Below are 17,272 nucleotides of genomic sequence, written 5' to 3' on the forward strand. Positions count from 1 at the left end.
TGGTGGTTGTGGTTGAGCAAGAAGATGCCCGGCCCCTCCTGGTTTCCCTGCACTTCCAGCATCCGGAACACAAGAGGGCTGGGAAGCGGCCTTTTCCTAAGAGACATTCAGAGGCAGCTTCCGTGTTGGGTGGAACAATCACCATTGTTCCAATCACCAATCACCATCAAGGCTGATGGCTTCAGGATCAAGCAAATGAACTCTTAGATTGACAGGGAGGTTTTCCGGCGTTGGGTTTCCCGGGAGAGCTATTTGCTTTCATTCCCAATGAACCTGGCCACCTGCCTCTGCAAATGTTTCTCTCAGATAAAGGAAATAAGTTCATTGTGTAACCTGCTGGAAGATCTCCTGACCAGAGAACCGTACACGGTTGGAACTGGGATGAGCATGTAATTAATTCCCTACCCAACCAAGACGCTTGGGAAAGGAAAAGGGGCTCCTTGAATGATCGAACTTCAAAACAGGTGTGCACATGGATCTCTTCGGGCAAACCTGGTCAGCCTAGCAAGAAGGGAGGGTTCAAGGTTGCCCCAGCTTTCCCTGTTGCAGAGGCGCTAAGGCTTCTTTCTCTCTTCACAGGCAGTATTGGAGTGCAAACCCTGGCACTTCTCTCACTCCTGGGCCACTCTGATATTAACATTTATTGCCATACTCCATCCATTCTGCACATGAAATGTCCCACCACTATCCCTCTGTGGTGGCTGCTCCTTTACACTCACTGAAGCGCCCCCACCCCCACCCCCCAGGAAGGGGCAGTTCAAAACGGGAGGCAGCACCCCAGAGCTCCTCAGAAACGCTGCAGCTTGGGGGGCCTGGATCAGAAATTTTACATTTTAGCAAGATACTCATTTGGTTAACACGCACATTAAAGCTTGAGGAAAAAAAAAGGGGGGGGGGGGAAAAGGAAAAAAAAAAAAAAACTTCCGGACTTGGACCTACAGTAAGGAAAACATTTCACAACGAAACAAAAGTTTCTCGAGGCGCTACTTGCTATTTAATTTGAAACAAAACTGCGCTCACGCCTCAGATTTCGGCATCCGCTCGCGGGGGCTGCACTTGGGGGGCTGAACACACGATCCCGGAGCACCCGGGAACAATGCAAAGGGGGGTGTGCGGAGGGGGAGGATGCTTGGGGCGGGAGCTCGTGCAAAGCGTGCAGACTCGCGGTGTTCGGCTACTTTCTGAGACGCGTGCCCTTAGTCACGCGGGGGGGCAAACGCTCGGAGCCAGCGACTCCTGAGGGCGGCGGGGGCAGCTGAAAGTTTGCCAAAGCCCTCGGAGGGGCCGGTCTCAGGGACGTGATTGGCAGGCAGGAGGGAGAGCGAGGGCTGAAAGCCGAGCGGAGGGAGAAGGCTCTCGGGCGGCGAGAGGTCCTGCCCAGCTGTTGGCGAGGAGTTTCCTGTTTCCCCCGCGGCGCCCGGGCGAAGTTGAGTGAGTCACTCGCGCGCACCGACCGACGACACCCCCGCGCGCGCACTCGCCGGGGGCAGGAGCCGGCCTCCTGCGCAGCTCCCCTCGGCCGCCGGGGGCCTCCCCGCGCCCCGCCGGCCTCCAGGCCCCCTCCCGGCTGGCGAGCGGCGCCGCATCTGGCCCGCGCATCTGCCCGGCCGGCCGGCGCAGGGTCCCGAGAGGGCGCGGCGCGGGGGCGCAGCCGGGGCTCCGGGAGGCGCCGTCCGCTGCGCTCCGGGCTCGGTCTATGACGAGCGGCGGGGGCTGCCATGGGTCGGGGGCTGCTCCGGGGCCTGTGGCCGCTGCACATCGTCCTGTGGACGCGCATCGCCAGCACGATCCCGCCGCACGTTCTGAAGTCCGGTGAGTGCCCCCTCCCCCCGCCCCAGGCGGGCTCGGCGGGGCGCCGGGGGTCCCCGCTGCGCTTGACAGGCGGCCCCGGGCGCCCGGCGCTCGGGCGGAAACGGCAAAGTTCCCTCGGCGGCACCCACGCAGCCCGGCTCCCCGAGGGGCGCCGGGGTGTGCGTTTCTCTTTCGGAAGAGGAGGAAAGTTCGAGGGGAAGGGGGCGCGGGGCACGTCGGGCCCCCTTTGTGCGGCCAGGAAAGGCGTTGCGCCGGCCGCGTCCGAGGCGCGCCCCCACCCCCGGAAAGGGAAGTTTGAGAAGTTGCTTGGGCATCCGAAGGAGGCAGGGGAGCCGCGCGGCCCGGAGCCGAGGCCGCCGAGCAGCCAGAGCAGCTGGCGCACCTGGGGTCGCCGCGGCCCGGGCCGAAGCCGCGCGCCCACCCGGGTCTGGCCGAGCCACCCCCCTTCAGTGGCCAGCGAGTCCAGCCTTCGCTCGGGGGAGGCGCCGCACGTCGCCCCAGGCCGGCTTCTCGGCCCGCAGTCGCTGTCTGCAAGTTTCAAGGAAAGAAACAATTTCCCGAGGAAAGCTCTCTGGCCCCGCTGATGGCTGGGCGTGGACGGGGAGGGGAGCAGGGATGGTCAGGTGGAAGGCGGGGAATTACGAACTCAGTGCCTACTAGGTGCTGGGTGCTGGAGATGGGGCCTGGAGCAAGACAGCCCTGCCTTCCCTGAGTTGCTGGGTTCTGGAAAGGTTCGATTCCTGACCGTCCGTACGCTTCCTAGAGGTTTCTGAAGGTGAAAAATGCAGGAATTGAGTTCTTACTGACTTGCTGCGGAAAGTGCGGAACCCCCGGGACCTTAAAAGTTAAAGTTTTTGCAGCTGTGATTCCGACGACTGAGTGTCTGCAGCTGGGGTCAAGGTGAACTGAGTATTTGGACCTTTCGAGGCCTCAGTTCCTTCATCTGTAAAATGGTTACATTGGGATAGTTTTACATCCCTTTCATTGGTAGCGCTTGTCGCTGCCTTTCCCCTTCGGTGATTTGGAGATGCCTTGTGTAGGTAGATTTGGGACGGAAGTGTAGAGGATCTGACAGGCCACATCACCTCCAGGTACTTGCTTGTTTTTCCCAAGGGGCCACAGGCAGACTTGACCTTTATGTTTGTCCAGAAGAGAGAAGCACCGGGTTCTACATGGTACCTTTCAGAGGATTTGAAGAGGGTTGAGAACTTTTTAAAATGATGCCTCATAGGGAACGTGGCATGGAGATGGGAGTTTTCAGTGGAATAAGGCAGAAGAACTGTTGTAAACATAACGTCCTAACGCGCATTTGAGTTTCATAAGATCCTAGTATTTCATTCTTGGATGTTTTCCGACGTTGCAGCGCCACAGTGTTCGACTGTCTCTGATTATATTCCAGATACTTAAAAACTGAACTATATTTTGCTAGTAAAGCTTTGAAACAGCACCCTTCATTTTCCGAGTGCGTTAAAAGTCATTAAAACTCTTCGTTTCCGATTACGAAAGAAGGAAATCAGCAGGCCCTGATTTGGTTAGGTTTTGTTTACGAGGATAAGATTTATGAATTTTCAAATTCCAGACCCAGTGGTTCATGAGTCCGTTTCATTTCATCTGTATACACATTTTTAAACAATTAGCTTAAGAGCCTAGTGGCTTTTCATTCGGGCTTTTGAACAGTTTTGCAAAACCCACAGGTTTCCTATTTTGATGGAATTAAAGTTTCCGAATTTGAACTAAGGAATCACTTTGAATTTGGACTCATTTGAAATTAAATTTTCAAGGATAGTTGAAGGTTGAAGGTAGCCATAATGAAAACAAGAAACCTACCTTCCACTTGCATTTTAATTTTCCATGTGAGTAAACGGTTTCAGGATTTTTCTAAACTAACTGGTAAACTGTCCAGGCTTTTTCAGAGCATCTTAATGTGTGATAAGATGGGAGGAAATGAGATTGTTTACCGTGTCTTGTTAGGTCACCTAAGTAAGTCCCATCTTCTGTTTGGCAGACTGATAAGTGGGCAGAGGATTTCAGCATAAGAACGAACTTCTCGAAGAAATGTTCTTAAATCCTGTTTTGTTTGTTTGTTTGTTTCGTAGACCCACTCTTCCCGAATGCCCCAAATTAAGTAATTAGTCTTTAGGGGAAAATCTTAAATGTCAAAAAACTCTTCAGATCTGAAAAATGCCGCTTGTACTTTTCAAATCCCTAACAAGAGATTTCTGTGGCGGTCTCAGTGCTGGTAAAAGTGTCACACAGATAAAGTTCTTTCCTAAAATCATGTTATGTACTTACTTTGTCAAGGTCAGAGACTAGAGATTGCTAGGCCCGGAATTTGATCTTTGGTCCTATTGCTTTCCAGAAGACACATTTATACCCCTAGGCCACTTCCTTTAATAACAGCTTACTTTTCACCCGTTATGGTTTATACAAAAAACTCATCATAGTTTGGATTTATTGCCTTTTATCAAGGTAGCACCCCATGGTGATGAGTCCTCATTACAGTCTGTGTAGCTATCATAACTGCTACAAGGTTGCCATTTTATTTTTTTAAATGTTTCTTTATTCTTGAGAGAGAGAGAGAGACAGAGTTGTGAGTGGGGAAGGGACAGAGAGAGAGAGAGAGAGGGAGACACAGAATCCGAAGCAGGCTCCAGGATCCGAGCTGTCAGCACAGAGCCGGACGTGGGGCTTGAACCCAGGAACCACAAAATCATGACCTGAGCTGAAAGTCAGACGCTTAACTGACTGAGCCACCCAGGTGCCGCACATGGTTTCCATTTTAATTTACCAATCCTTTGTTATCAATGCTACTTTAAAATTTTTTCTTTATTTTTTTTAACCCGAAGTTCCCAATTAAGAAAGCTACCTCATTGGTGCCATTGTAAAAAGTGGCCAGTACTCATTCTGTCTTCTCAGTATTTATGGAGTATGTTCTTGTGCCAGGCTCAGACCTGAAGACACTGTCCTGAATGAATAAGATGAGACTTGGTCTTTGCTCTCATTGAGTTTAACGTTTGGGAGGGTGTGAAAGGCCTCGTGCAAGGACTTTGAAAGGCCTCCATAAACAAGGGCACATAGTTTAACCCTGTGCACTTGGAGGCGTTAATGAACCCTGGTGGTTTATTTCCTAGACCCCTCTTTCAAAAGCCCGTTTGCTTGTTGAATGCTCTTATAGGAGTGCCTGTTGAATGTTTGTTTTTCTCCGTCCCTCTGAACATCTTTTCTTTCCATTGGTCTGTCCTTTTCTATACCTGCCATGTTGTAGGTCCCCACTTGGGCCACCCTGGTTCCCCACTCTGTAGCCATTGTGGTAGACCCAATGTGCCCATCCAGTCTTTCTTTTGAGGATAGGCTTAGAGATACAAGCTTTGGAATTGAGGCCTCCTGGGTTCCAGAACCACCTCCTGCTTACTGGCTATGGGGATTATGGAGCCATGGTAAAGATTAAATGAAATAAAGCTTTGAAGTGCTTAACACAGTGCCCACAGCATAATAAATGCTCAATAAATAGCAGCTTTCATTATTATTAAGTCCTCAATCAGGCCTCACAAGATGCTCCATGATCTGGTTGTCCTTTGATTCTGAGACTTTGCATCCCACCAAGTGTCACATTTTCCCAATGTACCCCTGTCATCCTGTATACACACGCCCTGAATAGTTTAGCCCTTTTAGTTAGTGTCTTTGTTCAAGCTGCTCTCTGCTCACACCTCCGGCTCCCTGAATAACTTTCCCTTGTCTTTAAGACTGCACTCAAGGGGCGCCTGGGTGGCTCAGTCGGTTGAGCGTCCGACTTCGGCTCAGGTCACGATCTCACGGTCTGTGGGTTCGAGCCCCGCGTCGGGCTCTGGGCTGACAGCTCAGAGCCTGGAGCCTGTTTCAGATTCTGTGTCTCCCTGTTTCTCTGACCCTACCCTGTTCATGCTCTCTGTCTCAAAAATAAATAAACTTAAAAACAACAACAACAACACTTTGCTCAAGTGTCATCTGCCTAAAGAAACCTCAACCCCAGGTTGAGCTAAGACCTTAGCACCCAGGAAATGTTGACCTGAGCTGCTGGTACAATCCAGGCCAAGCATTTTAACAACTAGGCAATCACTATGTATCGGGAGTTTGTCTGAATGGTAAAATCTTACTTTTGGTTAGAATAGTTTTGGCTCCGGGGTGCCTAAGTGGCTCAGTTGGTTGAGCTTCTGACGTCGGCTCAGGTCAGAGTTTGTGAGTTTGGTTCATGAGTTCAAGCCCCACATCGGGCTGTCTGCCGTCAGCACAGAACCCACTTTAGATCCTCTGTACCCCCCTCTCTCTGCCCCTCCCCTGCTTGCTCGCTCTCTCAAAAATAAATAAACATTTAAAAAGGAAAGGAATCGTTTTGGCTCTGATCTAAGTGGGCAGTGTGGCTGTTTTTATCCTATGTCCTTGTTTTCTTATTCTGGTGAGATATGGAATAAGAGGCTTCAACTTCTGACAAGGCATGAAGGAAAGTTCTCATCCAGTCCCTTCAGCTATGCATTTTGAATTAGCATTAGGCATTCTAAGCCCTTCCAAAACGTTAGGGTTTCCACCGAAGAAATTCTCCAGTAAATCCTGAATTCTCTGTCCTTTTTTTTTTTTTGTTCTAGAAGGTTGTCGAAAGGAGACTTTAATTAAAAATGAAGTGCTGAAATCTAAATATAACTTTTAAGTTTCTTTTTTCATCAGGGTTTTATGTTTTGGTTTATAAGCAGTGACGCAGAGTTGGTCTGAGGGCAGAGTGGCCCTCGAGCAGTCTCTCTGTGCTGCAGAGCTGTGTGGATGTTATTTAGGTCTGATGCAAACCACCAAAACAGTTTAAAATAGGGTGCAGAGGAAACCTACTTCCTGGCTAGAGCATGGCATTATTTAGCCAATTTCCACATAAAAGCATAACTCCGCTACCTTGTTACCTTCCGCTCTCTGGGTCCTCACTTACAGCTTTGGCCGATTTAAGGCATGATTCTCAGGGGAAGTGACTTAGCAGAGAAGCATTAGCAGTAAGAACACTCACCACGTGTTTTGTGCTACCTGTTTTCCGTGTCATCTTGTGTCCCGTTCCCCGCCCCCGCCGTACTGTTGCTTCTGACCTGGGCACCGCGATCATTCTCCTTCCTTGCCTGGCATGTCAGGAGGGTTTAGAAGGCCGAGCGGGCACATTAGCTCATCTCAGGGAGAAGTGGGGAGAAGGGAAACCAGCATTTGAAAATCTGCTCGCAGCCGGTTGCTTGACATGGCTGATCTAATTTAATCTTCAGAAGAAGCCTGCTATCTTTATTTATAAATGGGGAAGATGGAGTCTGCTCAAGGTCACTCGAGGTTTGTGTGTGTGTGTATTCAAAGTTTGCCCGGCTTGCACTCTGCTTGGCTCTTTTACGTGGTGTATCTGTGAGTACAGAAGTTGAGATGGAAGTTCGGGAGGGCGTGAAGAGTCCCCGTGTTTCAGCAAGGGGAAAGTGACCCTCTGATAGGATCAGTTCAGTGCCTCTGATTTCATGATTTGCTCTGCTTACGTGATCTGCCTCCTTCCTGACTCTCTTTGTACTACAGAAAATCAAGATAGGGCAGTCTCTTTGCGAGGAAACTCTACTCTTCTAGTCTGATCACAGAGGCCTTCATGTGACCCATGGTTTGACTGTTGGCGGCGATTGGACAAGCACCATCCAGGCCTAGCGTGTGGGCAAAAGGGGCCTCTGCCGAAATTCCAGGCTCGTAGGGTCAGCCTCTGCATACAGGCCGCAAATGACTGTTGGTGAGAGCAGAAGGAACAGACTTTATCAGGCATACCAAAGGGGGGAGATTGGACTGTTGAGGTCCACCCAATCTGAAGGCTTGCAGGTGGTTAACATTCTTCTCCTCATGATAAGTTCCGGCCTTTTACTTGCTATGATCAGCTTTTTAGGTCTTGGCACTCAGCAGGAAGCAACTGCCTCCTTTGTAGTCAACTCAGCATGGCTTGCTTAGGCTCTTATGGGTTCCCTAGCATCTTTGTTTTGTTTATGGGGCTGAAGCACAGCTCTTTAGGATGGCTTTAGCTGCAGACTAAGTGCCTATGACTAGTGAGGCTGTGAGTGGGAAAGGCTGTCTGCTCTGAAAATATGCAGCTCACTCACCCCCTCCCTCCCTCCTTCCCTCCCTCCTTCCCTCCCTCCTTCCCTCCCTCCTTCCCTCCCTCCTTCCCTCCCTCCTTCCCTCCCTCCTTCCCACCCTCCTTCCTCCCCTCCTCCCCCCACCTCTTTCCCTCCTTGCCTACTCACCTCCTTTTCTTTCTTTCTTTCTTTCTTTCTTTCTTTCTTTCTTTCTGATGAGATCTCCTCCCCCTCCCAGTTTATTTCAGCTCAGTTAAAATATAGGCCTAGTGTATGGGCAAAAGGGTCCTCTGCCCTTGGTTGTAGAGGGCACTCCCTTTATTCTTCTCAAGTCAGACCCCTTGTCCATGGGGTGAGGAGACTCTGGGCCTCTGAATCCAAACTCCTCCCTCTTTTAGGTCACGTTTCAGGTACCTGGGAACCACAATTCGCTGTCCAGATGGCCCTGTTAGCTTTGACAGACTATATGGACCTTTTGGTCCATTTTGGTGAGGGCCCATATAGCCACTAGTCTGTGCACCTGAGCGATGGCTAAGGGGCAGCTGTGTGTGTATGGGGTGTGTTCAGGGGAGTGTTACAGCTTTGTGTGTCTGTACATATCTTACAAGGTCCCTCTTGATGTAGGATGGAAGGGGCAGTGGAAAGAGGAAGCTATGTTGTTGGCCAGGCCCCGGACAATGTTTACCCGAAACACCCAGTTCTAGGGAGGGATTTGAGTAGCTCAAGAGTTTTAAAATGATACTTGGTCCTGCAAAGTGTTATGAAGATATATTTTGTCAGTGGAAGTAGGACAAAACCTATTTTACTGAATAGTTTCTCAGCTTAATTTAGAACTTCCAGTATTTTGCCCTGTGGTGTGTGGGCCTCTATTTGTCCTGGCCCTGGCTCTTCCAGTGCTGGGGATGCATCTGGCCTCAAGAACATTCCTTTGCAGAGGTGTGGGGTACAAACTTAGATTTTGTGGATTGCATTATATTTTCCCTGGAGAGACTGGTCATTCATGAAAAAGCTAAGACTCTGTTTGTAATTATAACGTATTTTTTTTGTGTGTGTGCAGTTCAGTTTCTCATAGTATTTTCTTGAAGGAAACTTTAGTTCTATTCATTTGACTTGTTCTGTGTGCTATTTCACGTATACATTTTTTTTCTTTTAAAGATTTCCCAATGCCTAGTTGCATTTCCTCCATGTGTTGGGAACACTAGGGCAGGGTGAGACTTATCTAGATGTTTTCTTCCACTACTGTAAATATTTTTACATGAGTATCCGTGGCCCTCTCAAACCTCTGTAAGGAAAACAAGAACAGTAGAACAGTGCTAAGAAGGAAGAAGCCCTTCTGACCCTATCAAAGGTATAGATTGCCCAAACTATGCATGTTGGGGAGCCGGGGAGTTGGCAGAACAAACATGAACGTTTCGAAGGAGAATATGAAGTCTGGTACATACTTAGAGCGTAGGCCACAGCAGGTCTTATCTGAGAAAGCTGTAAATCATTACAGAGAATTCACTGACTTGGGAGGAAACTCAGCCGGCTGCTTTGTGGATATGACTGGCCATCCGAAAACTCTGTGCAACTTTTCTACACAGGGATATCGAATTGGCCTCATGCTCCCTGTGAGTGAGGAAGTTCTCTCTCTCCAGGAAGCTTTATTCAGGAGCCTTCATGAACAGGTTTCCCAATAATGTGTGTAGCTCGCTTCTTGAGATCTTGCTACTTCCTGGATCATGCTGAGCATCACATCTCTATGAGTTAACCTTCAAAAAAAATTTTAATGTTTGTTTATTTTTGAGAGCGGAAGAGAGAGACAGAGCACGAGTTGGGGAAGAGCAGAGAGAGAGGAGATACAGACTATGAAGAAAGCAAGCTCCAGACTCTGAGCTGTCAGCACAGAGCCCGATGCGGGGCTCAAACCCACAAACTGTGAGGTCCTGACCTGAGCCAAAGTGGGACGCTCAACTGACTGAGCCACCCAGGTGCCCCTCTATTAGTTAACCTTCAAAACAACTCTATGAGGTAGATTTTATAATGCTCATTGTAAGTCCTCCGGAGTTTAGGAAACTTAGCAAAGTCTACCTGGGTAGCAAATGATTATGCTGGGATTGGAACCAAGATGGTTTGGTTTAGACACCTGGCTTCCCAGTTGTTACATTACATACTATACAAAGGCGAGGCTGCCTAAATCGACATAGTAGTTTCTCTATTGTAGCAGGGGTGGGGCGGGGGGGGGACATAGAGGCTGAGAAAAATAATGATTATATCCAACATTTTTCTGATGCTTTAGTGTTTTTCATTTATTATCCCATTTAATCTCTTTAGCTAAATAAAATAGTGTTTGATTCATACGCCAAGTAATCAGACATCATGCCTGTCTTGTGACCTCAGTAGGAAAATGAAATATATACATCCATTGATGCATTGTGGAACGTTTATGTCCTCAAGGAGCAAAACCGGCCCTTTATTTGGAAGGACTGGGGGGAATTCAAGGATGTATAAGTATGTAGGGAATATATATGGTATGCCAAGGTGGGATGTAACTTGCAAGGCTTATCCTTGGTATAGGCCCATCTCCTGGCTCTGGAAGGGGGACTGGCAATGTGGTTAGCGAGTGTCATCAAGGTGAAGAATATTTAAGAAATTTGGGGCGCCTGGGTGGCTCAGCCGGTTAAGCGTCCGACTTCAGCTCAGGTCACGATCTCCCGGTCCGTGAGTTCGAGCCCCGCGTCGGGCTCTGGGCTGATGGCTCAGAGCCTGGAGCCTGCTTCGGATTCTGTGTCTCCCTCTCTCTCTGCCCCTGCCCCATTCATGCTCTGTCTCTCTCTGTCTCAAAAATAAATTAAAAAACCGTTAAAAAAAAATTAAAAAAAAAAAAAAAAAAGAAATCTTGCGGTGCCCTAAATATCACAGCTCACGTATAAAAGAAACTTGATGGAGGTTTTCCCAAATTTAGAGGCAATTCAAATAGTTATAGGATATCACTTAAAATGACTTACAAAGCTGAAATAAATTTTTTCCAAGCTATTAAACAATAAATTACAGGGGCACCTGGGTGGCTCAGTCTGTTAAGTGTCCAACTCTTGGTTTCGGCTCAGGTCATGATCTTGTTCATGAGTTCAAGCCCTGTGTCAGCCTCCGCGCTGACAGTGCAGAGCCTGCTTGGAATTCTGTCTCTCTTTCTCTCTCTCTCTGTCCCTCCCCTGCTTTTGCTTTCTCTCTCTCTCTCTCTCAAAATAAATAAGCTTAAATATTTTTAAAAAAATTACAAATTCTGATCAACAGTTCTAGAGCAAAGATTGAGCTCTTTCTTTCTTTCTTTTTAATGTTTATTTGTGTGAGAGAGAAAGAGACAAAACATGAGCAAGGAAAGAGCAGAGACAGTGGGAGACACAGAACCCTAAGCAGTCTCCAGGCTCTAAGCTGTCAGCACAGAGCCCGAGGCGGGGCTCAAACTCCTGAACCGTGAGATCATGACCTGAGCCAAAGGTCATGCTTAACCAACTGAGCCAGCCAGGCACCCCTGAAATATTTTTCTATTATCTCTATAGAGAATATTGTAAAATATCTTTGGAAGAGGTGATCAAAGAGTATGCAATCAAAAAAGGTAGCCAAAATATTTCAAAGGTATGTCAGACAGTTAATAAAAACTGTTTTTTTTTTTAAATTTCATGTTTGTGGTATCTGTAGCTTTTTAAAATTTGTAACATGTAAGATGCCATATTAAATCCTAAATATTTGCTTTCATACCTAAATTTCTATTTTTAATTTTTGTATTCTTTTCCTTAAAAAATGCCCTGAAATTTAAAAGCTTCACAAGATCCAACTCTATGCTTAACGGTAGGATTTGCTTTTTGGCCTAAAAAGTAAATAGAAGTGCCTCCTTCCCCACCCCCATACAGAGACTGAAGTCTGCATTGTTACATCACCAAACCCAAACTTCCCCCCCACCCCCCAGGCTTAGCTAAACCCTTCATCATTTCCCTAGTTTGGAGGCCCCATGCCAAGTAGAAAAGAAATTGTAAATATGTAATTATCACAGAACCTTGATCTTGAATGAAACCCAGATCTGACCGTTAGTTTGAGTGAAGATTCTGCCTGGGAGACAGCTGAGGAAGACTAAAGTGTGTTATGACAACCAAGGTGTCTGGGTGACTTGCCTAAGTCCCTCTGCCCTAGGTCTAATTTTTTTCTACATACAGTGGCAAGAATTGGACTAGATGATATTTCCAGTTTTTTTTCTGTTTTGAAATGTTTCATTTTGTAGCTTAGTGGAGGAAATCATTGAAACTGACTCAGAAAACATAATCCTTAACTAATCTAAGCAGAAAACTCAAAAGTCATGACAGGTCAGAACTGACAGATAAACATCCACTTGGAGTTTGTTGGAGGGGACTACTCTTGAAAAAAGAAAAAGAAACCATAGTTATTTTGAAAATTTCTTGGTACAGGTGCCTGAGCATACACCCTGACTAAATAGCATGTTTACTTGAACCTAGCACTTCTTCCTTGCTGAAGAAAAGACTGACTTGGTTTTGGTGGTAATACCATTTCTCTTTGGTTAATTATGGCGTTCTCATTCCCCCTTTCCCCTGAATTGGTTACAGTGTCTGGGAAGGCTTTTCCTGAGGAAGAGAATTATGAAATGCTTTGCCGTGTCTAGGAAAAGAACGTCCTAAAGGAGCTTCTATGGGTTTTTTGGGAAGAGAAAGGAAACTCGTCTGAATATATTTAGTCTTCTCCTGCCTTTCAAAGATTTCTCTACCACTTTTCTTAACATAGTCTCAGAAAAGACAGAATTTGCTACAGATTGGCAGATTGCAGACTGCTTTTTTTAGGCAGAAGAGTAGCTATGAGCCCCGTAATTGCATTTCTGTAGTGTCTGCAGACACCAGTTAGCACAAAAGAGGAATCTTCTAACTTTTCCTTTGAGTGGCTATCTTATTACTACATCTCACTTTTATATGTTGTTCCCCAAAACCCATAGGATTGGGGGAAAATGTTGATAAAATTTGACCTCAAATATGTGAAAAGGAAAAAAAAAAAACAACCCACGGTCACATTGTGGAATCCCTTAAATCCTATTGTTGTAAAATACTTTCTAACAGTCTCAGCCCATCCTGAGCACTCTCTTATTCTTATCATTTCTATTATAATTAACCATATAATTTTTATTGCCTCTTATCACCTGTTTATTTACTGCAAGGAGCCACAGGCCAACCAGTCTTTTCCTTTTTTGCTATTTTCTGTTTTTCCATCACCTCCAGCAAGCCCTGCTTGTCCTAGTTGCTCACCCCTTCAGGAACCTCATTTAACATCTACTTTTCATGTGTTATAATACAGGTGAGGTTCAGATCTTGAGCTCAAGCATTCTGACACCAAAACATTGCTTTTACATCATCCCCTGATAACAGCAACTGAAGATGTTCTGATACCTGGCTACTCAACGCGTGGTCCAGAATCTGCATTTTAACAAGATCCCGGGGTGATTCATGTACATACTTGAGAAGTCCTGCTCCAGTAGCATTAAAGCATTTTGCACAGAGGAGTCAAAGGATCTACAGTGATTTTGGGAGATCAGATCAGACTTGCTTCTGCCACTGAGGAGGAGAAGGATTCCAGGGGAGTAGTAGCTCCTGGTTTTCGGAGGGTGTTTTGAGTCCTCCCTAGCTACAAGGCCCCCTTTAAACCGTATGTAACTAATGCTCCGAGGCTAGTAGAGGCGAATGCTCTGACAGCGCTTCAGGTCAATTACTGAGTCAGTTTCACCCTGTTTACCCAAAGCGTCTTCCATGGCTCTACCCTTGACCAGCAACCAAGATCCTAGGGATCCATTTCTCTGCTGAACTCATGGCATTTATCACGTTTACTCATTAGGCTTTTAATCACAGACTACCTTGACATTTGTAGGCCTTAATTAAGAGCTATCATACCTTGGCATTTCTGAAAGTGGGTAGCACTGTGCTGTATATAAAGTATGTCCCCAGTAAAGTAATGAATAAATGCCCGGTTTTTCGGGACATGGTTCTCCTCTTCAACATTAAAAAAAAAAAAAAAAAAAATCTTTTGCCTTGAGAAACTTATTTGGTTGATGCTGAGTGAGAACTCACTAAATTTTTCTTGAATCCATCAACATTTATTTTAGATGTTCTAAGCACCACCGTGGGCTTTTTCTGTGATTGGTGACTGTATTTTATTTACCATAAGGCAGGTTCTTTTGCACCTTGGTTACTTTCATCTTTAAGAATTTTGGGTCACTAGCAGTTACAACAACAACCAATTCTCATACCTCTTCCTGATCTTATTTTTTTCAAATAACTTTATCTTCTGACTTTTTTCTTCTTCTTGACAATTTAACTGTATTTGGCAAAAACCAAAATAAACAAAAAACTGAAAAAACTTTCCATTGAAACTTGTATCTCATGTTGCTGCCTTTTATATCAAATGTCAACTTATTCAGCAGAATAACTATAAATCTTAATACCTCGAATCTCTTAAGCAGATGTTTATTTACAACAGGAACCAAATTACATGAAATGCATAACCATTTGCTTTCATATTTGCTCTTAAATCATGCTACCATAATGAAAATCTGAACTCTTACCTTGCCGTCTGTAAGAAGCTCAGTGGTTTCTGCCTATGGACACCCTCTGTCCCTTTTCTCTTTAATAAATACACATGGCCATCAGTTAAATCTTCTCCACAGACTTCATTTTGAACAGGTGACCCCTGCTAGAAAGCCTTCCATGGATCTTCTCTGTTGATCTCGGGGATTGATTACACGGCCCTTGCTTTCTGTTTGAGGTCAGGCGCTGCATCAGTATCCTTGGTTCCTAAGACTGACTGATGGTTCCTAAGACTCACAGGATGGGTTTGATGATTGCATGCGTGAATGAGGCCAGTCCTCTCCCCCCATTTCCCCTTCTTCTCTCAAGCATGCTATGGACCCTGGTTCCATTCAGACTGGGTCTCCTCACACATCCTTTTGCTTTTAGATTTTCTATGTTTGACTGTTCTGCTCCCCCACGTTTTCCCATTCTCTACCCATGTCCTACAACACCTCCACCATGCTGAAATAATGCCTGACCAAATGCCACTCCCTCTGTTGGGTTTTCAGTTTATTATCCCGTCAGATCTCCTTTCTTTCTCCTCTTTGCAGCCTCTCTAACAGGCCTGGCTTCCACACTCAGGTGGCTTTGGTGGCCAAGCTACTCTTGGCTGTATTATGTGCCCCTTATTAGAATGAAAATTCTTTGAGGGAGAACCTTCTGTCTGATTTTTCCTGGCACTCAGTGTGTATTCTCACTGAGAAAGGTAGTTGCTGTTTAGAATTTATTACTTTTAAAGACCAGGGAAACTGCTTATAAATCCAAGATGGGATGGAGATAGATCTATATCTATAATATTAACTATAGATATTTTTTATATAAATTTAAATATTTTTTTCTAGACTGTTGACCCTTTCACCACCAAGCGTGTCATCAGTGGTCTTGTCATTTATTGCCACCTTGAGGGAACCTTGGGCTTGTGGGAAATTTTAAACCATCTGATGCGTGTAAGTTGCTCTTTGCAGTGGAGGATCCCCTGTCTTCGGTCTTTAGTTTCTGTGAACTTGGGGGAGCTGTAGTCTGTGGGTGTTATAGCCTGTTGTTTTTCCATCCGTCACCGACCGCCTTTGGTTCATTTATCCTCTTGTGTGTGAATCTTTTGTAGAGGGCCCAACGTGTTGTGACTATAGAAGCCAAAAAAAGTCATAAAGGAAATCATAATACCATCAGACTCAGGACAGGTTTTTATTTATTTATTTATTTTTGCCACTCCTGCCTTTCATTTTTATGAATTGTGGGTTATCTCCTGCCATTGGGATAGTTGGGGAAGGGACAGTTGAATGAAGGAGTCTTAGTGCAATGGAGAGTGTCCGAAAACACCCTTCCACCTGCCCAAGGGAGGACATCCCATATTGCAAAGATGACTCCTGGCTGTACCTTCTGGAAAGGCTGTAGACATGGCCCCTAGCTCTCTTCCAGCTGGATTGTCACCCATAGACCCCCCTCCTCCAGGGAAATTTTGGAGCTACCCATGAGTTCATAACATTAGGCATGGCTAGCAATGCCCTTTCTGTTCTATCTAGGGAGAAAGGGGGATGAAATAAGAATTTTATGTCTTAATATTCCGTCGCACTTACAGGAAATGGTTTTAATTTGATGGATGTTGGTTAGCTTTCAAAACTGCTGAAAACCTTTTATCTTTCAAGATTTTGACGATGAAGTTGGTGAGGATGTTTGTGGCAATTATATAATCGGTTATGCAGCACTGTGCAAAGCATTTTGTCAAACTCAGAGCGTCTCCCGTTACCAGTTTATTAATGAAATACTTATCTTCAGGGCCAAGGAAGGAATCTAGTTTCCTACTAGTTTCATGTTTACTTGTTGGATAACTGTTGGAGCTACAGTTAACTCTGTTCGGAGCTCACTGGCTTTGTTACTCCTCAAGGTATAACTCCTCTTAAAAGCAATTGACTAAATGTTAGATGCCTCTGTTAGTCATCTTCTGCTAATCAAAACAGCTTTCTTCTTCTCTCTCTCTTTTCATAGAGAGTTCTGTAATTCATCTTTAAGTTCTGGGAAGGGAATCTTCACTGTGAGCTCTGATACAAAGTACTGTTTTGATTACAATCAGTACTTTAGTAAAACGTACGTGAAGGTGAGTTATGGTGAGCATTTGATAATGTATATAATTGTCAAATCACTGTGTTGTACACCTGAAACTAATACAATATTGTATGTTGAGTATACGTCAGTTAATAATAATAATAATAATAATAAAGGAGTATTTAGAGGGAGCCCCTGAATGTCTGATTGATCCTGTGTCCCTGATCTTAAATCTACTTCCCTTGTTACACAAAGTGACCATAGAGGCCACCTTGGCACTCGTGCTCTCTGAATTGAAGTGTCTTTGAAGTTAGGGGAAAATGAAGGGATCAGAGTGAGCAGCTGATGATTGTGCTGGTTGAAAGCCACTCGTGTGACCTTTATCAGCAGTGACCAGGGCTGCGGTAGAACGTCCTGCTTGTGGTGAACATTTCTGCCCACAGCCCTCCCTGGTGCATATCTCTTGGGAACACGGAAAATGTCTTTTGTTGTTCAAATAGCTGTTAAATGAAGATGAAAAGCACAACAAACATCGTAAAAATAGTCATTTGCCAGCTTGTCCAGTCAGATAAAAAACCTAGTGTCAGGAAAACAGAAAAGAGCAGTGATTTGAATAACTTTATGAGTTCTGAGACTTACGGGGGAAAGAGTACCAGTGGGGAAAAGAGTCTAGTCTGATAACTTTGAAGAAAACATATTGACCATGTCTGGTTATAATGATTT

General features: G+C 45.6%; 1 protein-coding gene and 1 long non-coding RNA gene across 3 annotated transcripts in view; both read left to right on the top strand.

The window, feature by feature from the left end:
- Window positions 1-1,177: 1,177 nt before the first annotated feature.
- The window catches only part of TGFBR2 (transforming growth factor beta receptor 2), a 91,741-nt gene continuing 75,646 nt past the window's right edge, over window positions 1,178-17,272 (top strand). The window contains exon 1 of one of the 2 annotated variants that reach the window (XM_060638451.3): window positions 1,178-1,812. In XM_060638451.3, coding sequence (XP_060494434.1) covers window positions 1,719-1,812 — 94 coding nt within the window. In that variant the 5' untranslated portion in view covers window positions 1,178-1,718. The remainder of the gene's footprint in view (window positions 1,813-17,272) is intronic. The other variant, XM_060638450.3, reaches the window with a different exon arrangement.
- Window positions 1,825-14,425, top strand: LOC144612798 (uncharacterized). Its single transcript, XR_014135256.1, has 2 exons — window positions 1,825-7,146; window positions 13,247-14,425. It is a non-coding gene; the product is annotated as an uncharacterized LOC144612798 (long non-coding RNA).

This window comes from Panthera onca, chromosome C2, assembly GCF_046562875.1.
Source record: "Panthera onca isolate mPanOnc1 chromosome C2, mPanOnc1 haplotype 2, whole genome shotgun sequence".
NCBI classification, from domain to species: domain Eukaryota; kingdom Metazoa; phylum Chordata; class Mammalia; order Carnivora; family Felidae; genus Panthera; species Panthera onca.